This window comes from Hyaloscypha bicolor, assembly GCF_002865645.1.
Source record: "Hyaloscypha bicolor E unplaced genomic scaffold K444scaffold_47, whole genome shotgun sequence".
NCBI classification, from domain to species: Eukaryota; Fungi; Ascomycota; class Leotiomycetes; order Helotiales; family Hyaloscyphaceae; genus Hyaloscypha; species Hyaloscypha bicolor.
Genome location: NW_020194549.1, coordinates 65,461 through 88,276, shown reverse-complemented (window position 1 = coordinate 88,276; position 22,816 = coordinate 65,461). Strand labels below are relative to the sequence as shown.

The 22,816-nt window shown below is 47.7% G+C and overlaps 7 protein-coding genes across 7 annotated transcripts; 3 read left to right on the top strand and 4 right to left on the bottom strand.

The window, feature by feature from the left end:
• Positions 1-514: 514 nt before the first annotated feature.
• Positions 515-2,310, top strand: K444DRAFT_609460 (uncharacterized protein; the record flags this gene model as incomplete). The annotated part of the gene is made up of 4 exons (XM_024879578.1): positions 515-651; positions 794-927; positions 1,031-1,485; positions 1,540-2,310. Coding segments are annotated over 4 exons (1,232 nt in total), but the record flags the coding sequence as incomplete, so codon positions are not given.
• A 4,101-nt stretch (positions 2,311-6,411) lies between these two features.
• K444DRAFT_609457 (uncharacterized protein) lies at positions 6,412-7,587 on the bottom strand. The gene is made up of 2 exons (XM_024879577.1): positions 7,031-7,587; positions 6,412-6,978 (listed from the first exon to the last, which is right to left on the bottom strand). Exons 1-2 carry the CDS (start codon positions 7,334-7,336, stop codon positions 6,541-6,543), a joined length of 744 nt encoding a protein of 247 aa, XP_024740761.1. The 5' UTR covers positions 7,337-7,587; the 3' UTR covers positions 6,412-6,540.
• A 1,000-nt stretch (positions 7,588-8,587) lies between these two features.
• Positions 8,588-10,218, top strand: K444DRAFT_555768 (chromate transporter). The gene is made up of 4 exons (XM_024876719.1): positions 8,588-8,998; positions 9,066-9,190; positions 9,244-9,745; positions 9,822-10,218. The coding sequence occupies exons 1-4, from the start codon at positions 8,603-8,605 to the stop codon at positions 10,095-10,097; spliced, it is 1,299 nt and encodes a 432-aa protein (XP_024740760.1). The 5' UTR covers positions 8,588-8,602; the 3' UTR covers positions 10,098-10,218.
• A 625-nt stretch (positions 10,219-10,843) lies between these two features.
• K444DRAFT_315402 (uncharacterized protein) lies at positions 10,844-11,680 on the bottom strand. The gene is made up of 2 exons (XM_024871839.1): positions 11,105-11,680; positions 10,844-10,926 (listed from the first exon to the last, which is right to left on the bottom strand). Exon 1 carries the CDS (start codon positions 11,591-11,593, stop codon positions 11,261-11,263), a length of 333 nt encoding a protein of 110 aa, XP_024740759.1. The 5' UTR covers positions 11,594-11,680; the 3' UTR covers positions 10,844-10,926; positions 11,105-11,260.
• Positions 11,681-11,768: 88 nt separating this feature from the next.
• Positions 11,769-13,546, bottom strand: K444DRAFT_522024 (isoflavone reductase family protein; the record flags this gene model as incomplete). The annotated part of the gene is made up of 2 exons (XM_024874172.1): positions 11,769-13,188; positions 13,248-13,546. The coding sequence occupies 2 exons, from the start codon at positions 13,544-13,546 to the stop codon at positions 11,769-11,771; spliced, it is 1,719 nt and encodes a 572-aa protein (XP_024740758.1).
• Positions 13,547-16,738: 3,192 nt separating this feature from the next.
• On the top strand, positions 16,739-18,421 carry K444DRAFT_641199 (glycoside hydrolase family 43 protein; the record flags this gene model as incomplete). The annotated part of the gene is made up of 8 exons (XM_024884594.1): positions 16,739-16,783; positions 16,846-16,918; positions 16,965-17,228; positions 17,267-17,533; positions 17,600-17,691; positions 17,724-18,015; positions 18,062-18,105; positions 18,155-18,421. The coding sequence occupies 8 exons, from the start codon at positions 16,739-16,741 to the stop codon at positions 18,419-18,421; spliced, it is 1,344 nt and encodes a 447-aa protein (XP_024740757.1).
• Positions 18,422-20,405: 1,984 nt separating this feature from the next.
• K444DRAFT_641198 (MFS general substrate transporter) lies at positions 20,406-22,075 on the bottom strand (the record flags this gene model as incomplete). Its single annotated transcript, XM_024884593.1, has 4 exons — positions 20,406-21,087; positions 21,141-21,790; positions 21,836-21,912; positions 21,961-22,075. The coding sequence occupies 4 exons, from the start codon at positions 22,073-22,075 to the stop codon at positions 20,406-20,408; spliced, it is 1,524 nt and encodes a 507-aa protein (XP_024740756.1).
• Between the last annotated feature and the right edge of the window lie 741 nt (positions 22,076-22,816).

Sequence of the window (22,816 nt, the reverse complement as noted above, 5' to 3'; positions counted from 1 at the left end):
GATAATGGCCTTCTTCACATTCCAGAGATCTTGGTGTCTGTTTGACAAAACTGCAGATGGTAAAAGACGACGGCAAACAAGGACACAGCTATAATGGGCTGTACCACTGCTGTCTGCCCCGCCCCGATCTTCTTGGGGATGGGCGAGACTGATGTACCAATTACTTGCTGAGGTTTGAAGATTCGATCAAGACCTTTTCTCTCTACATGCCATGTCCAGCATTTATTTCATATTCCCACGTCGAAACCCAACAATGTCAGGTTCTTTGACAGCAACTTACGTCTTGATCTTTCTGCGAAATACAAACTCCATGTGACAACAAGAAAGTACTGTGAGCTGAGGTAAGCCTGAAGAGCGCACATCAGTAATTCCACGTGACCATCCCTCACTTTCCGCCCCTATGCCCAATCGAGTCTAACGCCTGAAAGCTCCCTCAACCTGCGGGATCCACGGCCAACATTTCTCGACGAGCTTCAATCTCGCTTTCTTTGCAACTCTCAACACCCCACGCCCACAATGCTTTCCCGAACATTGCGGACCAGCCGTGCGGCTCCTCTGCGAGCTGTGTCGAGGGGAGGATATGGATTGACAGGGAGAAATGTTACCACAGATGCAGCGAGCGCACATGCAGATAAAGATGCGGTGCCAGAGGTATACTCTTTCTTCCCTCTCCCCTTCTCCCAATGCCTCAATTGATCCAATTGAGTCAAACCGGACTGGTTCTCGAGGAGGGTTGGGGTTAAGGCAACTGGAGAAGTTATGAAGAAGATGGCTGATCAAAGTGCGGATACAGGAAGACGACAAACCGTTCCAGGTCCACCTCTCAGACGAGTCCTTTGAGACCTACGAGCTGGATCCCCCGTCTTACACCATGGAGACGACGAAGAAGGAGCTGAAGCAGATGTACCGTGATATGGTTTCCGTTCGGTAGGTCTCTATTCCCCAATTGCTTCAAGATCGCGGGGATGGGGAAATGCTTCAAATGTTGAATGTGGAGAGAGAGATAAGCTAACTCGCTGCGCTCGTCCAGCCGCATGGAAATGGCCGCCGACAGGCTTTACAAAGAGAAGAAGATCCGCGGCTTCTGCCATCTCTCCACCGGCCAAGAAGCCGTCGCCGTCGGCATCGAGCACTCTCTCACCAAGGAAGACGACATCATCACCGCATACCGATGCCACGGCTTCGCGCTCATGCGCGGCGGAACCGTCAAGTCCATCATCGGCGAGCTGCTCGGTCGCCGCGAGGGCATTGCCTACGGAAAAGGCGGCTCCATGCATATGTTTGCCAAGGGCTTTTACGGCGGCAATGGTATCGTTGGCGCGCAGGTTCCAGTCGGTGCTGGGCTCGCGTTCGCACATATGTACAATGGCAATAAGAATACGACTGTTGCGTTGTATGGTGATGGGGCTAGTAACCAGGGACAGGTTTTCGAGGCGTTCAATATGGCGAAGTTGTGGAACTTGCCGATTTTGTTTGGGTGTGAGAGTATGTCCCTTCCCCTCATCCCTTCTCTCTGGAATGTTAATAACAGTGTTGTAGACAACAAATACGGCATGGGCACAGCAGCCAACCGCTCCTCAGCCCTAACAGACTACTACAAGCGCGGCCAATACATCCCCGGCCTGAAGGTAAACGGCATGGACGTTCTCGCCGTCAAAGCCGCCGTAGCACACGCCAAAGCGCACACAGTCGCCGGCCTGGGCCCCCTCGTTCTCGAATACGTCACCTACCGCTACGGCGGCCACTCCATGTCCGACCCGGGCACCACCTACCGCACCCGCGAAGAGATCCAACGCATGCGCTCCACGCAAGACCCGATCGCGGGCCTGAAGCAGAAGTTGCTGGAGTGGAATGTCACGACCGAGGAGGAGCTCAAGGCCATTGATCAGGAGGCAAGAAAAGCGGTTGATGATGAGGTGGCGGAGGCCGAGAAGATGGAGTTCCCGGAGCCCACAGGCAAGGTGCTATATGAGGATATTTATGTGAGGGGGAGTGAGCCGCAGTTCATGAGGGGGCGGACGCCGGATGAGAACTACTATTATTGAGTGGTTCTTGATGGTGGGGGAGTGAAGTGAGGGGTGGGGAGGGGGGAAGTGTACATTAGTTGCCATGAAAGATGCGTGGCTGCAATGCAATTTTGTGTCATAGATTCCAATCTTCTTCTCTTGCCTCGTTCCCTTCATCCTTGCTATCTCGTCCGGGTCTCATGTGTACGCTTGGGCTGTTAACATTGAATATGGATAGTTCCTTCCTCTCTATCTAGCACAGCTTGCGTAGCTATGAAAGTGGGTATAAAAATATAATCCTGGCGAGGAGAAGTCTCTTCAAGCTTTCAATATGGAATGAAGATTCCTGAATACAAGATGCTCGGAATCAAGCCACCCAGCCAGCCAGGAATGGCTCTTCTCCGTCTCGTAACCTCGCATTCTGGGGACATAGAAAGGGAAGCGGAGCCCGTTGCGTGAGCTTGGAAGCAGGCAAGGAGAGGTTGCTGGAAACGGGAGGGGTTTCTGTTGTCGAGGAGAAGCTTGTTGTCATCCATCCATCCCCTCCCATCCTTTTACCTCCCGCCAAGTTCCTGAATCCTGACTCGCTTCGCGGGTCACCAATCCACTCTTTCCTTGCCAATTTCGTCCCTTCTTCTCCACGCCTCTTCGCTACAATATGCTACACCTCATGCTCTGTCTTCCCCAGTCGTGTTCTTCCGTCTAGGTTACCGTAGCGTATCTCTCCTCAAAGCGGGGAGGTGGGGGACGCCTGGATGGGAAGAGCGGGCGTTGATTTATTGTCATTTGACCGTTGCTGTCACTGCTCAACCCTCCCATCTCGACACTTGGCTCGCACGTATCTTGACCCGGGTTCTCTCTCACAGTAGACCATCCTACACATCCCTCTTCTCCTTTTCATTTGCTCTAAGAGTCTTTGAGGGGGTGTTAATTCACGTCTATCTCCAATGTGACTTCTCTGACTTCGTTGACGTGCGATTGATATCCTCTTCTGCTCCGTGAGATGGTGGGTGAAGAAGAGGAGTGTGGAGTTGCGTCTCTTGCTTCTCTACCCTTTTCTCTTGTCGAATCTGCACTCGTTTTCTCCCTCATAACCGAGAATGGGAAAGCGTTCCAAAACTCTGATTTTATATCTTGTAAGCTTGAGTTCGAGACAGGGGCTTGAATAGAGTGTAAATACGCCCGCTTTTACTGTCACCTCTCGGATTTGGCATCGGTATTCCTCGGCCTCGATTCTGTCCGGTGCTAGGGAGGATGGCGGGTGAAAGGTACAAAGTACTTTGTGTTTACCCCTCTCTTTTTGATTCCGTTTGCTCCCTCTTGCCTGGCTTTCCGACGGATGTTTCTCCTTCTATGACGGGGTAGTGATTTGGGGTGTGGTGAGTTTTGCGTATCGTTCTGTTGTCAGGCACGGCGTTGCTGTCATCCACACGGCCTCTTTTCATCTGCTGTTCGTGTTCTATACCTTGAATCTCCTTTCTCCGCCCTTCCGGCAACTCGGGCAAGGGCGTTTCTTGCCTGCCGGTTTCAGCTTCAGAAGTCGTGGTTACCAAGCGATCGAAGGCTCCTTTCTCCGCCAGTTTCACTTTCTCTCTTTCCCGGTCACGGTACTGCGGAGTATGTTCCCTGAAGTGAGGAGAGGGCTTTGTAGCCTAGGAATTTATATGTGGAACGAAGGAATGCTGAGACCGGGAGTAGGGTGAAGGAGCGAAGGGATGGTCCACCTTCCGCTCAACTGAAAGGCGAGCCTTTCGAGCCGTTGGATGATGCCCGTGTTGTAAGATTGGCAGAGTGAATTGAGGTAAATTCGATATTTCTGGTCTGACGCTGAAAGGAGGGTGAGGAAAGAGGGTGAAAGGGAGAGGGTGGGTATAAAATGAGTGCATGTGCGGGCCACTGTTGTCAACCCGTCGAACATGGCAACGAGTTAAGGGTGGTCGGCCCCAATAGGGGGTATTGGACATCTAACGAATTGCAAGATTACCATTGAAGATTAGACCTTGTTGTTTGGCTCGTGATTCTGAAATTACGAATATGGTTCGGGAGAAGGGAGGCAATTGGAGTGTGGGGGCGGATAGTGTTGTCAAGAAACTGGCTCTTGTCATTTTAGCCGTTTCTTTCATCCGCGTTTCTTCTCTAAGCCTTGATCTCCCGCACTACGAGTACGAGTTCACGATCACAGCAAGCTTGTTGATATCCTCTATCAGCCACAAATTAGATGCAACTTGACTCGCAAAACGCGTTTCAGTTCCGCTGAAATACAAAACCATCAGAGGCCTTACTCGTGACCGCAGCAGTAATGGTTGGGTAAGTGCTTATATGTTAATTACGGGCAGTGTTACCGCTGGATTTGAGGTTGTGGAGAAAAGAGATCCTCTTCGTTCTCTTGCTCTTCTACTCCCTTGTTAAAGTCAGTGTGGGCGCACTTGGGAAGTCAAGATGTAAATTAATTGGATAGTGCCTGATATGATTTGCTCTCGCTTGAGGAAAGGTGGATTGAGGAGGTATGAAATGAAATAATAAAACAATGCAAGCGGGGAGGGGGAGGAGAAGTTTCCTCAAGCTCTGTCATCGGCCCACAATCTCCCTGCGATCGAGGAGGACGGCTCTCTGGGGTTATTAATATATCTCATTACGGGACTTTCTTTCCAGTATTTCTTTTGGATTTGCGGCTACAAAGAGGGGATTCATATCGAGGTGGGTGGGTTTTTGGCTCGTGGCTGCATTTGTTGTCATTTTGGGCTATTGTCACTCATGGCTTATTGCCATTCGAAGCTACATCTCATCAACCCCTCGCTGTATATCTTTTGATTCTTCTTTCTACTACTTGTAGCAAAACTTAATCTCTCCAGTTCACTACTTCGGTGCATATTCAGCCAGTTGAGGCCATTTCAATGCAAGTAACTTGACTCTCCTGAGTATTCTGCAATTTCAAATCATTTGTTTGTCTACATCGCGAGGAGGGAAGTGGGGTTTTATATTAATAACTCGTCATCCGCTGATCGGAAGCTCCATCGTGAGCCAGAATCTACGGTGAATCTCTGCACTTTCCGCTTTTTCTTTTTTTCTTGTCTTCGGCCTTCTGATTAAAGAGCTTCCTCTACCTACTTTCCTTTCCCTTCTTTACTCGGGGATGAAGCTTGTTTCTTCGACTTGCGTGCGAGTTCGGCTGAGGTGCGGAGGGACAAAGACAAAGGGGATGTAAAACGACGTCTCCCCTGTCGTTCCCAAGTATTGAGCTGGAGCAATATGGAGGTGCGAAGACGATAATATTAATGATTGACAGGGCCTAAATAACTAAATTACAGGCAGAGTGAAGCCAGAAAAGAGAGAGAAAGGATTCCAAAGCCTTGTTCTTATCCCCATTAGCCTTTGGTGATATGGGTGTTCCAAGCACGTGTTCTCCGATTATTTTAAATTAGCTAAAAAGCAGGTGACTATATATTAGGGAGCGTTTAATACGCTCCGGCAATGACACATTATAAATGAGAGCGGAGAAGACTAAATCAGTGGTTGAACCTGGTACTACCGTACTAGAAGGAATGGTCGGCTAGTCAGGCTAGTATACTAGTTTAATACCGAGCTCTCGAACTATATGCGGTAATTACCAAGTAACCTTGAAGAGAAATTGGCCCTTTAGCATCTATCCGGGGGAGTTTATTTGTCACAAATTTTAAGAGGAGTGTTTTACTCTGGCTGCTGGGTGGGCAACTGGATGGGAAAATAGTTGAGAGGGGGTGGTGGAAGAGAGAGCTTTTATCGTTAACCAAAGAGTTATTGTCATTTCCTCTCATTATCTTTGTCGCCCCCACTTGCAAGTCTTGCACTTTGTTCCCCCCTTTGTCGCAAGAGTAAATCACATACGACTGTTTCCCATTCATTATTATGGGAGGTACTCCAGGTGCAAACATCTCACCAACAAGGCAGAGCTTGTGAACTATCTCAAGAAGATGATTATCGAAGGTAGTTCTCCGTAGTAGTCTGTGGTATAGGCGTATATAGAGGTGGAGCCTGAAAGAGATATAGGAACTAGTGCACTTGCTTTTTTCTTGGCCCACTCTGGACTCTAGCAAACATGAAAAAAATCCTGTGCTTCCCTCGGTGGTTATAAACACCACCTGGGAAGTGGAAATGAAGAGGAAAAGATTATACGTAAGGTCGAGATCTTCTAGAACGATGCGGATACTGTGTGTTGACTGAACTATTTCAGCTTATTCAAAACACAAACTTGGATCTGAGTGCACCTTCTCGAAATGTGAACCAGTCTCTTGGTTCTGGATCAGTACTCATCTTGAGTTGTCAAAGTTTCTAGTGTTAGGGCGATTGTTAATGTCAAGGGGTTAGGTTATCGTTGTTGGAGAGCTTGCTTCATGCGGCCTCCAAACAACAGAGACTTGAGTTGCATCGAAGGACTTGGTTGCAATTTTTCCACAACGAGCTTCTTCCCGGTGACGGTCTCAATCCCCAATAACCTCGATTCATACCGTTCAGTACAGATAAACTACCTGGTTCCTATTGTTCCTATAAATTCGTCTTAACTAACTTCATCAATCGCACTTAAGATGGCTTCATTCCGAACTTTACAACCCCCCCTTGAACCTTTTGTGCAACCACTTTCCAACGCTTGAGAAATCGTGTCCAATTTCTCTTCATTTGTGGCGAATTGCATCAATAGCTTATATGCTTTAGAGCACTCCATTCCACTACGATCATTATCCTCGACTTGAAGATCGGAAATTTCTATCTGTGTCAAATCCGTGCTCGGATTCTCGGCCAGGCGACTCATGAGTTTGCAGGGAGCCAATTTGGTAGAACACTCGCTCGATGGTGCTCTTTCGCCGTTCAAGGAACATGGGGTTTGATTGTTTGGCTCCGCACTTGAGAACGTAGAAGCAAACCCAAAAGCTTCCGATTGGCCCTCATCAAGTGGCGAAGGCAAGCTTTCTTGCGTCGAAAGGTGGCGGGTTGTTTCCTAAGCGATTCAGAGCTGGGACAATGGCAGCCAGCCGTCCAGCAAGACATACCGTTGTGCATCTCCCATGTCTTGTTGGCATTGAAACATCTGATACAGCGGTTTCGCCTTCTGGCGTCCATGTGCTGATAGTATGTTCGTCGACGCCTTTGAAACGAAGCAGTGCTTTGAGGCGCGAGTTATCCTCGATAACTTTCCTAGCCGCTGATTGCACTTCTTGGGTTGCCTTGATCCCCTCGGACTCCAGACGGCGAAGTCTGGACTCAAGTTTAGCAGTGTAGTCTTTCTGCCGTTGCCTGTTCCGCCGCTTGTTCTCTCTCAAACGAAGTGCACGATCCGCATCCACTGGAGTGACCATCGTAGGTGTGGATTGTATGCGAGCGCCTTCCATGAGACGGCGGTTGACGAGTATCAGTATCGATTGGGGTGGCGGAGTGTTTGATAAGGGTGAAGGAGTGAAGTTCGAGGACGCGATCGTGATCGGCAAGAAACTTCCCTAGCTGAAAAGAGGTCGAGAGGTAGGTCACGTGCATTATATAAGCTGAAGAATTGCTTCTGGTGCTTTTTGAAAATTAAGACTTCCTTCCCTTTCTCCTTCTACAAGGCATTTCACAAGGGCAAATGATCGCATATGGGAGCTATTATCTGACAAGTCGAGTGCCATTTGAAGCGAAATTCCCCTCGGGATCGTAATTGTCCCGTCTGATGGCAGGCCCTTTTAGCTTTTCACACTCTCAATTTTCGTTTATTGGGCCTTCAACCCTAAACCAAGTTTTTTGACAACTTATTGCACAACTCGTGTTATGCAATTTCACCAGGCCATAAAATTCAATAAGCCGAGTGGCATGGAGTCGAACAGCTTGAATTTTAACAAGTTATTTTCATTCTCTTTGTCTGTTCTTAAACAGCTCCCTTTTATTAATGACGAAGTCCTGGAGTAATCCAATTGTTAAGGCTCGGCGTATTTGTTCAGCACTTCCTGGACTTCAAATTGACCGAGTCGTTACTCTCCCCCCCCCTAAATAAATGTAATAGTGGGTCCCCGCAAAACCAGCCTGGCACGGTCCAGTTGCCATACCAAAAATCCCCTGCACTTGGACCCACTGTTACATTTAATTAGGGGGGGGGGAGTACCCTGGCTGACCGTGGACACTCCCGCATTTCTATCGATGGTGTGATCAGTGGCGCGAAAAGCAAATTCCATTGGAGTTCCCCGAAAGCTTGGCTGCATGTAGGTGGTCAAGCATGATTTCTTTTTCTCGGCCAATCACAATCGAGGTGTCCGTCCCTCGCTTAAACAGGGGAGACGGCAGAAGCGAGATATTTCCTCTCCACCCGAACCTACTTTATATCCAACACATGAAACACATACTTTTACATTAGGATTTTTCAATATCCTCTTTATTTTGTCGTTTACAGCGGTTTCGGGACATCTTCTCTCTCTTTAGTTTAGCATCACCACATCGCTTCCTACTAGATGGCCACAGTCAGCGCTATTTCTTCTCCGAGCCAGGAATCCAAGTCCAAAGAAGCATCGTCTTTTCAGAAGGATGCCGAAAACGAAGCGCAAGAAGGCGAGTCCTCAACCACTTCCAATCCAATTCTCGCAGAAAATGAAGCCGATATGGAGGATAATTCCAATGTCCCGAAGATGTCGCTCCTAAAGCTTTTCTGGTTTGTCTTCTACAACTTCGGTCTTTTTGCATGGGGAGGTCCAGTTGCACAGATGGCCCTCATCAAAGAACGACTGGTCATTCAAGACAAATGGATAACACTCGCCAGATTCCAGAGAGTCTTTGCTGTTTATCAGATCCTTCCAGGTCCGGAGGCTGCAGAACTCTGCATGTTCTTCGGCTGCTTGTCTGCTGGTCGACTTGGAGGTGTCATTGCGGGCATTGCATTCATGTTACCTGGGTTCGTCTTGATGTTACTTGCGAGTTATCTATACTCTCTCGCAGGCTTGGAGAACAAGTATTTCAACGCCTCCTTCAGAGCTCTGCAACCGATTGTTGCTGCAATGGTACCACTGCCCACTGCCCACTGCCCACTGCTTAAGATCCGCGAACATATTACTAACATATAGACAGATTCTTAAAGCGACCCACAAGATAGCAGACCACTCTGTCATCAGTCACACCACAAAGAAAATCGATGCATTCCTAATCATCGCTGCCATCTGCACAGCAATCAACGGTGCTTTGCACATTAACATGTAAGGCCTCCACTCATCACAAAACGGCTTCCCTAACGAACCGATGCTTATAGTTTCATTTCCCTGGGCTTCTACGGTATGTGGTACATGCTCATCTTCCGACGTCTCTTCATCCCAGCAGCAATCCTCTTCATCCTCCAATACGTCGGTTTCGCAATCTACGTTGTGTATCGTGGATTCCCCTCTCCCGTCTCCCTCGCTCTTGGAATCGCACCAACCCCCACGCTCGCGAATCTCCTCGTACTCGGTCTTGTGGCAGGGAGTCTCTCATTCGGGGGCGCATATACTGCTATCCCCTTCATTCAAGTCGAAGCTGTCCTCAAGGGTCGCTGGCTATCTCAAAATGTGTTCATCGATTGCATTGCTATCGGAAACGTCTTACCGGCCCCGCTGGTGATCTTTGCGACATTTGTCGGATTTCAAGGAGGATTGGTTTGTAGTGGGCTTGGGAACGCATTTGCTGGCGCAGTGGTCATCACCCTGGGGATGTGGTTTCCGTGCTTCTTGTTCACAGTTATGGGTCATTCATTATTGGGAAAGCTGGTGAGGAATAAAGTAAGTGCCACCTCTCTATCGTCAATCACGAATCTTGAGATATCCCCGTGTCAAAGACAGCGCTGATGCCAGACAGCTTCTTGCAAGCTTCTTTGACGGACTCTGCGGGGCTGTGGTGGGTGTCATCGCCATCATTGCGGCTCAGATTCTCAAGAGTAGTGTTGAGGGTTCACCTAGAAACGATGAACTTGGTGGCTTGAATAGTGCTGCTCGTAGCAGAATTTCACACACTGGGTCAGCGGCGGTGATTTATGTTGTATCGTTGGGCGTGCTGTACAAGTTCACCAACAAGTACACCCCGCTCTTGTTGCTGGTTTCTGGAGCGGTCGCGGGGCAGATTATCTTTGTGTGATGTGCTTGGTTGAGGCCGAGGTAGGGGTGGGAAATATGAGCTTGATGTGATGAGATAAATGGATGGAGGTTATTATTGGAAGTTCCATGAGATAGGAAGCTGTGCCTTGCCAAGATATCGGAATGCATAGGGAGGAACTCAAGAACGCAAAACAGAAGTTGTCGCCAACCGAATCTATCCTCTGCTTCTCTTTCCTAGCCCAGAAAATGAGTAGTGTCAGTGAAGCTGCCGAGAAGGTGGCAAGTTTCAAAAATAGATTATAGCTCCTACCCGACTGCTTCTGAGATGAGAATAGCTCTAGATTTACACAAGCATAGATCTGGGTCTACTTTAGTGGATTGAAAGGTACTGATATCACTCTGGACCTACAATGTCCGCCATCATAAGTCGAGGAACCGTTCTCTGGCCGACGGGGAATAGTTGGTGAAATCAGTCTGGTTCTGCTGTGTGATGATCTCAGTCATGCTATCAATTTCTTTTCTGTTATCAATTATTGAAGTTTTGTGAGATTCCCTCGAAGGAAGATGTGATCTGGTGCTTGAGCTAAGCTAGTTGTATCCTCGGGAGGTCAGAATCGAAGCAACAACAGGCGTTTGAGCGCACAGCACATTACCGGCATGACAAGCATGACAGGCATCCTATAGAATGATCCTGCTTAGAAGTGACATGAGAAGATACTCGGGACATTAGGTTGTCTGAGAGATATAATGCTGAAATCAAAAGGGATGCCATTTCATAAACCTCAAATTTTCAACCGGAGACGAGGTGGTACAAACAAGAACTTTGAAATAGTGAAAAGCACTATTTGGAAACTGTTGGAAACTAGAGTCTAAGGACAACCTGTTAGTATCTGCGCGGGGTGTTTGGTACATGGGAAGAGGGTTGGCTCTGGAATTGGTTATTGGAGACCATACGGAGAGGTTTGAAGAGGAATAAAAGCGTCAAATATGAAGCTATTTCACGGAGCGAACGCGGGTAGGCAATGAGATGATTTTATTTTAATTGACCTTTTTTGTTATGGATCAATAAGATCTATCGAGTAACTCATTGTATTCGTCCTGTGGTATATGGACTGGTGATTGTAGGGATGTGGTCGCTAGGGGTTCGAATAAGGAAGTGTGAAGGGTGACGGCGAAGTGGAAGCTCTTGCAGCGAGCAAAAGGTTAGAAAAACGCCGAAGAGGGCAGCGAATTGTTTGGAGAGCTTGTCCGATGAGGCAATAGGAACCTGGAAGGGTGCGGTTTTGAATAAGCTTGCTGACACTTGTCAATTGCTAAGACAGCTCTGATCCTGACTGAAGGCTGAGAAGACCTGTAAATGACAAAACCAGCCTCCCGTTCGTTAATGTCAACCTCTCTGACCGGGGGTTCGAGTCGGTGGTTGCGGTCAGCAGTTAACAAGTCAACACAAAGCAAAGGAAGAGGGAGGGTTGAAGCATGTCCTTTCGCTGGTATTATCCAGATCAAGTTCAACGGTAATTTCTCAGAACGAATCATGCCGAAGCAATCATCGAACACCCGTCATGCTTATACCAATACTTACGATGACCAATCCGCCCCTTCTCAAGTATCCAAAGAAATCCAATCTTCTCGACCGAACACCTTTCTCCATAAACATTCAATGCACGTTGTTACCGCGATGGTCCCTGAGACTCGAATCGGGAGGTGGTGATTACTTGCTGGTTCCTGACTCTGTTGTAACACCTCTCTCAGCATCACGAACCTCTTCCTCAGTCGACTGGGAAGCTTCATTGAGATCCATCAGGTTGTGGAACCAGACCGCCTTGGATTTGCGCCACCACTCCTCAACTCCAATGGCTGTGATGCCAGACATGATAACAATCGCATAGTTGAACAAGCCGGCATCTTGATTAATCAGTGTGTCGCTGTACTGTGGAGCACAAAGGACGGCAAAAGCGAAGCCGTTCCAGATGAAAGTCACGACAGCAAACAGAACTCCAAACCTTCCGAGGTCAAAGAAACTTGGCTGGAATGTCTTCCGCGTGATGAATGCTCGACCGAAACCAACGAGTGCATAAGCAGCGATGGAGCCTGCTGCTGATGTGGATGTCAAGCTCATGAAGGCAACTTGTGAGGGTAGCTGGGTGCAGAGGAGGAAAGCAGCAATGGCCCCGGTGAAAATGACTGCGTTGTGAGGCTGTTTGCTCTTCGAGACTCTGCAAAGAGCTTCGCTGAACGGGAATATTGAGTCTCGAGCAATGGCAAACACGAGTCTAGAAACCGCTACCATGGATATGGATGTGTTGAGTATTGCTCCGATCATAGCGACGAATGTGGCAACGACATGGGCGTGGGGTCCTAAAGCGAGGGCGTACATGTTGATGAATGGCTGAGGGGCCGTGGTGTCGTAGAATGTTTCGATCGGAGGCATGCAAAACAGGAATACTAGAATAATGGGAAAACCACAGAGTGCCGAGGCAACAGTCGCCCAGAAGACGCCCTTTGCGGCAGATTTCTTCGCGGACATGGTCTCCTCAGCAACGTGACCAGAAGCGTCTTCGCCGACGAGACAACTGGCAACGAGATACCAGGACAGAACCCAGTTCAGTCCAGGGGAAGTCTCCCCTCCGTTGTATATGGAAGCGAAAACAAATCCCGCGGATTGGAACCCGTATGTCTTCGAGACCCCAATTGGCAACCAGATGAAGTTGAGTAGGATGTCAATAGTGATGACTATGACACCGGCGCGGAATACCCATGCGTAAGAGCGAGGAGGCAGGAAATTCATTGACGTTGCGATAGCTAGGAACAGCAAAGAGAATGCCCAAGCCACAGCTCTAGCTTTCACGTCAGATGTGACGTGAGGGAAGTCAGTGTGTGGGTTGAAAATTACAACCTCGGAGATCAGATAGTTTGCAACACCGAATGAATCCGCGGCAAGGAAAGCAGTCCAAGCAACCAAGGTCCAAGCAGCCACTAGGAAAGAGACAAAACGACCCAGCTTTCCACCACCCCAAGATCGAAACGCCCAGTAATAGATGGAACCAGCTGCGGGGTAAGTAGAGCATGCCTCGGCGAGAGTCGCAGAAGTGATGATCGAGACGATGCTGCCGGAGATCCATGAACTCCAACTATTGCGCGCAATGTCAATATTTGAGAGATCAAATAGTGATTGACGATGACGACATACATTGAAGCCGGGCCGCCATTACTGAGAGCAATGTAGAACAGGACTCTAATGCCACCAATGCAGTAGAGGGCCGAGAAGGAACAAGCAAAGTTGTCGAAGCCCCCCCAACCTCTTGCAAGCACGGACTTGTAACCCAATTTCTGCAAATCAAGGTCATCTTGCTCAGAAGAGGTCACTGATTCCGCAGAATGGCCATCGACAAACGTACCCGAAAGATCCGGGGTGTGGCCCTGGTGGCTAGCATCCGTAGCATGAGGTGCGGCGAGTCGCTGCTCTGTTGAGACATGCAAGTCGTCCATTATTGGCAAGCTTTGGGGATTTAATGACAGAATAGGGAGAGCCAGAGGGAGATGATTTGATTGTCAAGATGAACATGGGATGTTGTCGATCAGCTGTGAGAATTTTTTTAAGGTACTCTAGCGGCAGGCTTAGTGCTGGAAAGTCTACACGTGACTCGGCCGCCACATCCCCCCTCGGAGAGAGGATTGAGACTGCAACTCCCCTCGAGCTACAATTATGTTACATGGAATATCATCTATACGGCATGGAATTACGATTTTAGTGAGACAGTAAGCCACCCTGACAATCTCATATGTGATATTGTGAAGCGATGACTAAATGTGTCCTCGGCCACTACGAGGAAATCGAGAGGGTGAGCGTCTAGAATATTTTAAAAATATGTTAAATTATCATACGATCTGCATCATTTAGCTATATAGAGGCTTTTTGTTGAGTAGCAGAACAAAATATAGGAAGGTAAACAGCAAGTTCGTACATCATCGCGATCTATATGCAAAAAATACAACATCCTGACTGAAATCTCCGAAAGGAAACATAACACTGGCCAAGGAACTTGCCCGCTACCCAAGAAGAACAGTTTTAATAGTCATCGATGTTTACTTCCCTAGCTTATTAGTCTAGTTTAGACTAATCTGTTGCTCTCTGTGTGCTTCGTAGCAAATCCGAGTTGTGGTGAGTTGCCTCCCTCGAAGATGACGAACTGGGATTGGAGCAAAATGTCGCCAACAATATATATCAATCCAGTCGCTGCCTTGAAGACCTCCTATGCAGTTTCCATTATCAAAACCTGTGGTGGAGTAGTTCATGTAGTTGCCCGGGATCTCACCGATGTGTTCGCCGAGGTCGAAAGCGAACTTTGGAAGCTTAGTGTTGCAAGGGAAGAGATACAAGCCGGTGTTCCAATCAGCATAGGGAGGCCCCCGGGACAGCGTTGTATTAAGTGGTGACGGCATCCTGTGTGAGGAAAAGCAGCCTTCAATCAAGTTAGTGTACTGGTCAAGGTCAACAAGAGTCGACGAATGATTTACTCTGGTTCCGGCATCAGCAATCGCTTGCATAGTCGATTGACTGGTAGCGTTCTTCCCAATACCGTATTCACTTAGGTTGAAAGTCCATTACCCAAATATAGGGTCAATTGGAGTCCAGCCTACGGAGCCGTGGAATTGATGGGGGTCGATGGAGCCGAAATTGTAGCTTCCAGGTTTCTTGTGCTTCAAATTCACGGTGAACAGTGGCTTGATAAGAGTGCTCGCAATGTTATCGAACCGGGTAGTCTGTTGTGTAGGGTAGACCTTCTTGACCCATACTTCCCCATCATAGTAAAGGGGCAGGCAATCCCATTCCAATTCAGTTACAGGAAAAAGAAAATATTGAAATTGAAATTCTAGTTTGGACCCCAGTGGAACTAACTCTGTAATAGTTTTCAAACAGATTACTTTGCCCAAATCTCAAGCCCGTGTCATCATGCAAGTGCTTTCCAGTCACACGGGTATTATGCCAAGGAGTGGTATCGCTAAACTTTGCATACTCGCTAGGATCACTTCACAGCTTTAACAAATTCAGAAGTTCACTCCACTTCTACTTAAATGCAAATAGAAGCACAAACCCTCGTAATTGAAGATACGTGGATATTTTGCTCATAGATCTGCTAGGTTCTGGATGCTCTTGAATTGTTTTTTTTTTACATGCTTTTGGAACCAAGCGAGATCGAAATAAATTATGGAAGACATTTCTACAATAGATGAGTCCACCTCTGAATTTATCTGAATTCCACAAAAAGTTTGTATCTTTGCCACTTATTTTACTTTTTACAGTTTGAAGATGGTATGATAGATGATCTTAATGTGGAAACAATTTAGTCATTCAGTATTATTAGGCTAAATTTCAGTGGAAGACCCACCCTGTGTGGGGTAGAAGGGACCCTAAATAATGGAACACCGGGGGGCGAAGACTCAACACCTGTTCGCGGTGTCCCCTATGAACCTCCAGCCCTGCGCCTATGGTATTACACTGCCTCCTTAGGACAGGATCAGTCTGGAGAGCCAAGATTGAGTTACGGTAGACGGTAGTTGGTGGGGGAAAAGGTGGGGAGAAAATTTTTCAGCGATAGGAGCCCGAGGGCTCGTGAATAATTCTTCACGTTCTGTCCAGGCTCTTCTTGAGAAGAAGAACTCGTTACTACTACCAAATGGCGGTCTGCCAAAACGACGGCATCGAATACCCTCCTCGACGACGTCGCCGTACCTCGAATCGATTAACAAAACCCCTCGATCGATACATATATTTGTTGGATAAAGAAAGGGCTCAAGGATTACCCAATATAGTTTCTATAGTATGGCTGGAGGGTGGAGCAGGGACGGGTCCTTGGAAAGCGCCTAAACTCTACCTTATTGACTATAAAAACGACTACAGGTTAAAGCGCTAGGGACTATATAAATGCCTAGAAGGCTGGCTTTTAGTTTTGCCAGTTACTCGAGAGCAGCCCTCTCTTTATTAATTCCCCTGGATTAGGCTACGGCCTCGATATACTCTCTCGGAAGTAAGAGGAGATCTGGATTAGAGGGTATAGCCCGGAGGGTAAAAAAGAAGGTTGAGAGTAGGCGCGTTCGTCAAACCCTTACCTCTGTATTTGGGTACTATAGAACTCAGACGTTATAATTCCTCGGATTAGGCATAATCCAAATATAGCCAGAGTATAGTACTCCCTCCGAAATTACTATAGAGGGAAGAGCAATGTTTAGGGTACTTTACTAGCGGGTATTCTTGCGTATAGTACTACAGGGAAGCACTCTATGGCTAGGGTTTAGGGAGACCTATTATACGTCAGCTATAACTACTTCTAGTGCATGACTCTCCTCTTTAAAAATACAAAAACAACGATAATGCTAAATAATGGAACACGCCCTGTGTAATCACGTAAAGAATGCCTTCTGCCACTGGTATTGCACTGCCATCTCTGCCTTGCCGCCGCCAAGTAATTTCCAGGACAGGTTTTGGCTGCGATTAATAGCTGGTTTCGTTTTCCGTATAAAGAGGTACCGAGGAGAGTACAGCAGCCTGCGGACGGGGAAAAACAGATGCCGAGAATATATTTATTGAGCCTAAAGATAGTGTATAAGTGTCCAAAAGCTTCCTACTAAAAGGTAAAAGTTTTGCTGAGAGCGTGTGTTTCGCTTCTCACCTGCTTCATCATGTTTCTCTCATCTGTCACTATCGAAGGGCTTCTCGCATTAAGGGTATTTGCTCGCAATTCGACTTTTCAGAATCCAATGTTGCCAGGATTTCACCCAGGTCCTAGCTGTATTTTGTTCCTGATTGGGACGACACATATTTCTGTGCTTCGTCCAGCTTCCTCGTCTTTCCTGGCATTCGTGAGTCTTTCTCTGCAGTCTTTGGACGCCGCGCTAAAGCATATAGCTATCCATGCAAGTCGAGATCTCATCGATTACAAATTAGTGAGCAATGCCCTGAGAAGGCCGGAGCAAGAACCAGGCCTGAACACAGCAAAAAGAGCTACGAGCGGAATATGGGCATCTACCATCAGATACAGAGAAGGAATATTCTACGTGGTAACTTCCTTGGTTTACGATGACTACCCGAAAAATGCAAGAAATCGATTTGACAGCTTTGTGATTACCTCAACAGTTTGTTCTGCTTCTTGGTCGAACCCTTTTCACTTCAGTTTCACGGGATATGACACTTCACCATTTTGGGACGAGTCGACGATGATGGGCAACTGTACATCGTCGGAACACACGTTTGGGAAGCGCAGCCGGGAATTCAGATGGTCACTCTGGACTTGAAGACTGGAGCAATTGGACCATATATCAATATTTGGAATGGGAGTGGAGCGAGCGCACCTGAAGGTCCCCATATCTACAACAAAGATGGGTATTATTATCTCCTCATTGCCGAAGGCGGAACAGGCTCCGGCCACATGGTAACAACGGGGCGCTCAAAGAACATCAATGGGCCTTATGAATCTAGTCCACAGAATCCGGTATTGACAAATGCGAAATCAACTCACTACTTCTAAAACACTGGGCATGCAGATTTATTTCAACATTCTGATGATAATTGGTGGGCCGTTGCACTGTCTGTCCGCCAAGTTCCAGATGGAAGCTATCCGATGGGTCGCGAGACTGTTTTGACGCCAGTCGCCTGGAAGATGGAGAGTGGCCAGTTTTCACCAAAGTCAGTGCCAACATGAACAGCTGGCACCTCGAGCCCGAGGACCCACTTGAAGATGGTGAAGGATCTCTGGTTGTTTCATCGGCACACTTGGACTTCCCACCCGGCTCAAACTTGTCTCTCGAGTTCGTCCACTGGCGTTTCACCGCCAATGGAAGTTACATTGTATCACCACCCGGACATTCGAATAGCTTGCAACTTGCATCTTCTTTGTCCAACTTGACGGGAGCAGACGGTCGCTCTGCTGAGCTGAAAGGACAAACCTTCATTGCTCGACGTCAAGTCTATAGCCTGTTTACATTCAGTACCGCCTTTGATATCAGCACTCCAAGAAGCAGAGGTTGGCGTAACTGTCTTCTTGGATCAAGTGGGTTGCTGTAAAATATGTTGTGATAAGATATACTTACTTCTCGCAGTTGCACCATTGGGACCTTGGAATCGTCATGAGCTCAAATTCAACCTCAACTGTTACAGCCAGTTACAAAAGACCGTCTTCCAACATAACAAACCTGGTGCCATATCTCAGACTTCGAGGCATCACCGCAGTCCCGAGTTTCATCTTTCATGATTTGGCTATTGTATTATGGCCAGCAGCATGGAAGAATAGGATCACGTTGGAAATCAGAATAAGCAACATTACGCACTACACATTTTCAGCAGGCCCTGCCAGCAGCCAGAGCTAGATGCAAGAGATTGGATTCGCTCCTGGATTGGGGTTAACTTGGGGATTTACAGGTCGGTTTTCCTTCAGTCTCGATTTGTTTTCTAGAAATCGAGAGGGCGAATTTACTCATACAGTGACATTTAGGTGCTCTTCTAGGCGTCTATGCAACAACAAATGGGGGGGGGGGGGGGGGGTTTCATGACCTATGTGTCCAATTGGGATTATGTTAGCCAGAGCCAAGTTTTAGACTAGCTCAAGCATCCCGAATCTTTACACATATGGAATTGAACAATAGCAAACCCCCACCACCCTTCCGTAAGACGTTTTCGTTTCACTAGTTACACTTATCAACCTTAATGCACTAGATCCAACTTTCAACGAATTTGGTGTGGTTTCCAAGTTGGTGAGCGGCTCCCGTTAATAATACAACAACTAGGGGCTAGCCCAGACTACTGCATCGATCAAGCTGCACCGCTGTCCCTGACAGCCGGTCTTCTCGTACACGGTGGTTCCGAAATTCCCAGGGCCGCCGGCATATATTGAAGTCATTCCATCCGCTTCTTGGGGCATATTATCGACGCAGCCCACGGACTCACCCTATCTAAGCCCATTTGTAGGTTCTAATCTGAAATTGGGATCGTTTGTTGTGAAGCAGGGTCCTGCGGTGACTACTGAATTAAGACCTGGGCTTGGAGAAACGGACGAAAGAAGGACCTGACAAGTGGCGGATGATAATCTTCGTCGTTCTTTTGTGGACGATGACGGTAAATTCCAAATGTTCGAATAAGTTGCGATGAGGTGTTCTTTTTCTTGTGCTCGGATGTAAATATCGAAATTGAGTAAAAGTTGCACCTCAACGCCGTTCAAGCTCAGGCAAGAAGAATGGACAATTTTATAGGTCGACAATGAAGCCACAAGAATAGAAGACTTTCCAACAACCAGTTGTGCAGTCGAACAGTTAAGAAAAATTTAGGAAAGAGCCAACAGCTTTAATTTTCCAACAGGAAAACTAATTTGATATGCAATGCAGGTACAATGGCTATATCTATATTACTACGCCTAGGCTCTCGAATTCAATAGACCCTTGAACCAACATTTTCACAGCGTTGTGAGGGTTTAGCGTGGCCCTAAGCGGGGCGCTAGGCTTGGACGATTATTTAAGGAACCTTGCCAAACGTAGTTTCTTAGAAATCAAGTCCTCTGGACCCTACCTCTCCTCCAGGCTAATTTAATCGACTGGGTATTAGCGTAGTAGGCACCAATGAATGTGCTTGCCCTTATTGCTCGTACCTACAGCTCGCCGACTTCCTTTTTTTCGGCTGCCTAGTAGATATAGTATAGAGACACGGAATGAATTAAGAGAAACTTCTGCAAAATGCTCTTCGTATTGAGCCAAGTAAACCGGAGCCAGCGGTTTGGTGCGGACGGATTCCGGAGGGCATGCCTGGTTAATTAATCAAATTAAGAGACGATACTCCGCATGATATATTGGCATGAAGGAAATGGTCGAGGACTGGTAAATTTCGTCAAATGTTCTTTTGTTGTTGGAAGTCCTCGTAGCTACTTGTGTTACGCACGACATTCGACTGGCCCAACCTGCAAGTACCCGGAAGTACCCGACATCTTGGAACCATATCAGCAGTATCGAGAAAACTGTGTAGTGCAAGCTGAGAGCCTGCTAACATTAGTTGCAACGTTGCAATTTTGTGTTTCCAAAGTTGGTGGGGCAATAGGCTCTTTGAAGCCGCAAAGTGCTTCGGAGCTCGATGAGGTTCGATCCGTCAAAAGGGGTTGAAGAGAGACACGTGACCAAACCATGTCTATCTTGGTGTCTGCCCAACACGATGTCGCCCTTCACAGCATATGTAAAGCAGAAAAGCTGTGGCATAGGCAGTGGGACTCAAAAGCTTAGCAAAACCAATTCCGGGGTAAATGTATCTATACCATACTTTCTAACACAATCGCAATTCGCAAAACATACCCGACACTCCATTCCCACCACTCTATGTCTCACCGTTAGCCTTCCTCTCTTTCGCAGCAGCCTTCAAATCCCGTTTCTCTTGTCTCCCTGCCATTGCCTTATCTTCACTGGCTTTCCGCTGCTTCCTCCACTTCGGACCTCTTTGCATAACGAAAAGTAACATGGGCACAAAACCAATAAACAGCAACGCTAAAAGCGTGTATGCCCAACCCCACCCAATCGAATCCACAAGCGGCAACAAAATCGCCGAGAACACGGCACCGATCTCACATCTGGTGAAGTTATTTGCTGCAGTTGCTACCGAAGGTTTGCCAGGATAGATATCCACCATCAAAACATTGAGGATTTGAAATGTGGCCGTGAGCGAAAAGCCTATGAAGAAGAGCAGAACGACCGGGACAGCGACGCTGATCTTCTTCGTGAGAATCCAGCCGTAGGCGATGGTGATAGCAACTGCCACGAAGAATAAGGGAAACACGACTTCCAGACGGGCTCTTTCAATGGGGAAGTTGGTCAGGTCTTGTCTACGATTTTTGACCACGGGTATGCCAAGCTTCTTGGCCCAGCGTCTGTAGTTCCAGTCTGCCAGTTTTCCGATTGTTAATGCAGAAAAGATGCTTCCGGCTCCAATAGGGATGAACATGAGGCCGATTTTGATTTGGTTGAATCCGTAGTTGCTCGCGAACGCGACCGAGGCGCCAGTACTTGATGGAAGTGTAAGCAAGTGATTCGCATCAACTAGTTCTTAGTGACATACCTGATGGCGTAAAAGCAACCAATTCCAAGCCCGGTAGAGATGAGAAGGATCGCGCTCTCCAAGTCTAACAGCACCTTCAAAGTTGAGAGCGGATTCGGAAGCCGAAAGCGATACTTCTTGGCAATCTCCGCTTGTTTGGCTACATTGAAATTCAATCCCCTCTGTGTCCGGTGTTTATGCCTCAATGCATCCGTGATGTTTTGAGAGAAGGATGGTGGAGGTATAGACCCATTGTCGACAACATTTCGGCAAGTTTCGGGCATGAAGAGGATGAGTGGGATGAAAACAGCAGCAGAGAAAATCAGTAAGAACCAGAATATCCAGTGCCAGCCCGCATATTGCCCAATGATACCTCCGAGGATGGGAGCGACCATAGGTCCAAATACGCTTCCAAGAGAGGCAAATGCAACGTAACTTCCTCTCTCTGACGAAGTGATGATATCGCCAACGACCCCGTTCGCCAGAGCAACAGTCGCAGAGGACCCCGCGCTTTGCAGCATTCTTAATACCAGCAGCGCTGTATAATTGTTCTGCAATGCCAGTCCGATGTTGGCCCCCGAGAAGACAACAAAGCAGAAAATGTACATCGGCCGTCGCCCTTGGCGATCGGCAGTATCAGCTACAAAGGCAGGGGCAATCCCCTGGATTACCTACAAAGTATTAACGGGTATCCTTGAAGAAGCGAGGAAACATACCAAGAAAAGTGTGATAGTAATGTTGATCTTTGTGTTTGAGACATTGAGGTCCTTGGATATCGTATCAAGAGATGGATCTGTTGAAGTCAGTCTACTTCGTAAAAAGGGCAGAAAGTGAGTCTGACAGTAGATGGCTGTTGCCATTGGCGAAAAGAGTGAGGCAAGTGAAGCTGCCATGACGGTAAGCCTCTTTTGCGTGACAGTCAAAACGCTATAGCCCTCGCCAGCTGATTGGACCATTTGCACTTGTTCGTCGGAAGGAGGCTCTGCGGGAAGATCGTCTTGGCGGTGCACTACATCTCTTGGCTGCTGGTGAGCTGACTGGCTGAGAACCTCCTCCTTTTCCTTGCCTGTCCCTGCTGGCAGCTCTCGTAACTCTGCTGGAACCGCTTCTGTTGCCGAATACACACTCCCGTTGAGGTCATGTTTCTCATCTGTTGAGTCGATCATCGCTGCCATCGAAGACTTTATCGTACTGGGATGTCCAGACTAGAATGTCCGGCGTCTGAAGACACACCAACCAGAGCGTACTCCACAAAGCATTATGTACTTGCACCGTCGAGAAACGAAGAATATTGGTCATCTAAGAATTGGTGGTGATAATGTTAAATCCGGGTGGGTTGGTCGGTAATCGGCGAGAACATTCCGCTGGACCTTGCCAATAGGGGGCTGGCATCTCGCTCAGCGGTCTAAAAGTGGGGGCGACAGCCCGCTTCGGCGCCGATACGGAGTCCTCAAAATAGCGATGATACGCAAGGAAAAGACTTTTTCTTGTGAGAGGAAATAAGCCAAGGGCTTTACGGCGAGGACAACAGTTATTTAACTGATTCCGATCTGTGGTCTTGCATGTTTTGGCCTTTCATTGGCAATTGAGAATCCGGAGGATGTAAGGATGGCCTACTGCGCTTGCAGCCTATAATTTCACTTTACATGCGCTAAAAGTACAAGCTCATGCCCTGCTGAGTTCCTAGTTTAGGGACC

Bases quoted from the DNA above. Each gene is read 5' to 3' on its own strand.
- K444DRAFT_609457 (XM_024879577.1), bottom strand. From the start codon at position 7,336: ATGGTCACTCCAGTGGATGCGGATCGTGCACTTCGTTTGAGAGAGAAC. The intron at 6,979-7,030 runs GTATGTCTTGCT...TGAATCGCTTAG, and splicing joins GACATGGGAGATGCACAACG to GAAACAACCCGCCACCTTTC.
- K444DRAFT_555768 (XM_024876719.1), top strand. From the start codon at position 8,603: ATGGAGGATAATTCCAATGTCCCGAAGATGTCGCTCCTAAAGCTTTTC. The intron at 8,999-9,065 runs GTACCACTGCCC...ACATATAGACAG, and splicing joins AACCGATTGTTGCTGCAATG to ATTCTTAAAGCGACCCACAA. The intron at 9,746-9,821 runs GTAAGTGCCACC...GATGCCAGACAG, and splicing joins GAAAGCTGGTGAGGAATAAA to CTTCTTGCAAGCTTCTTTGA.
- K444DRAFT_315402 (XM_024871839.1), bottom strand. From the start codon at position 11,593: ATGATTCGTTCTGAGAAATTACCGTTGAACTTGATCTGGATAATACCA.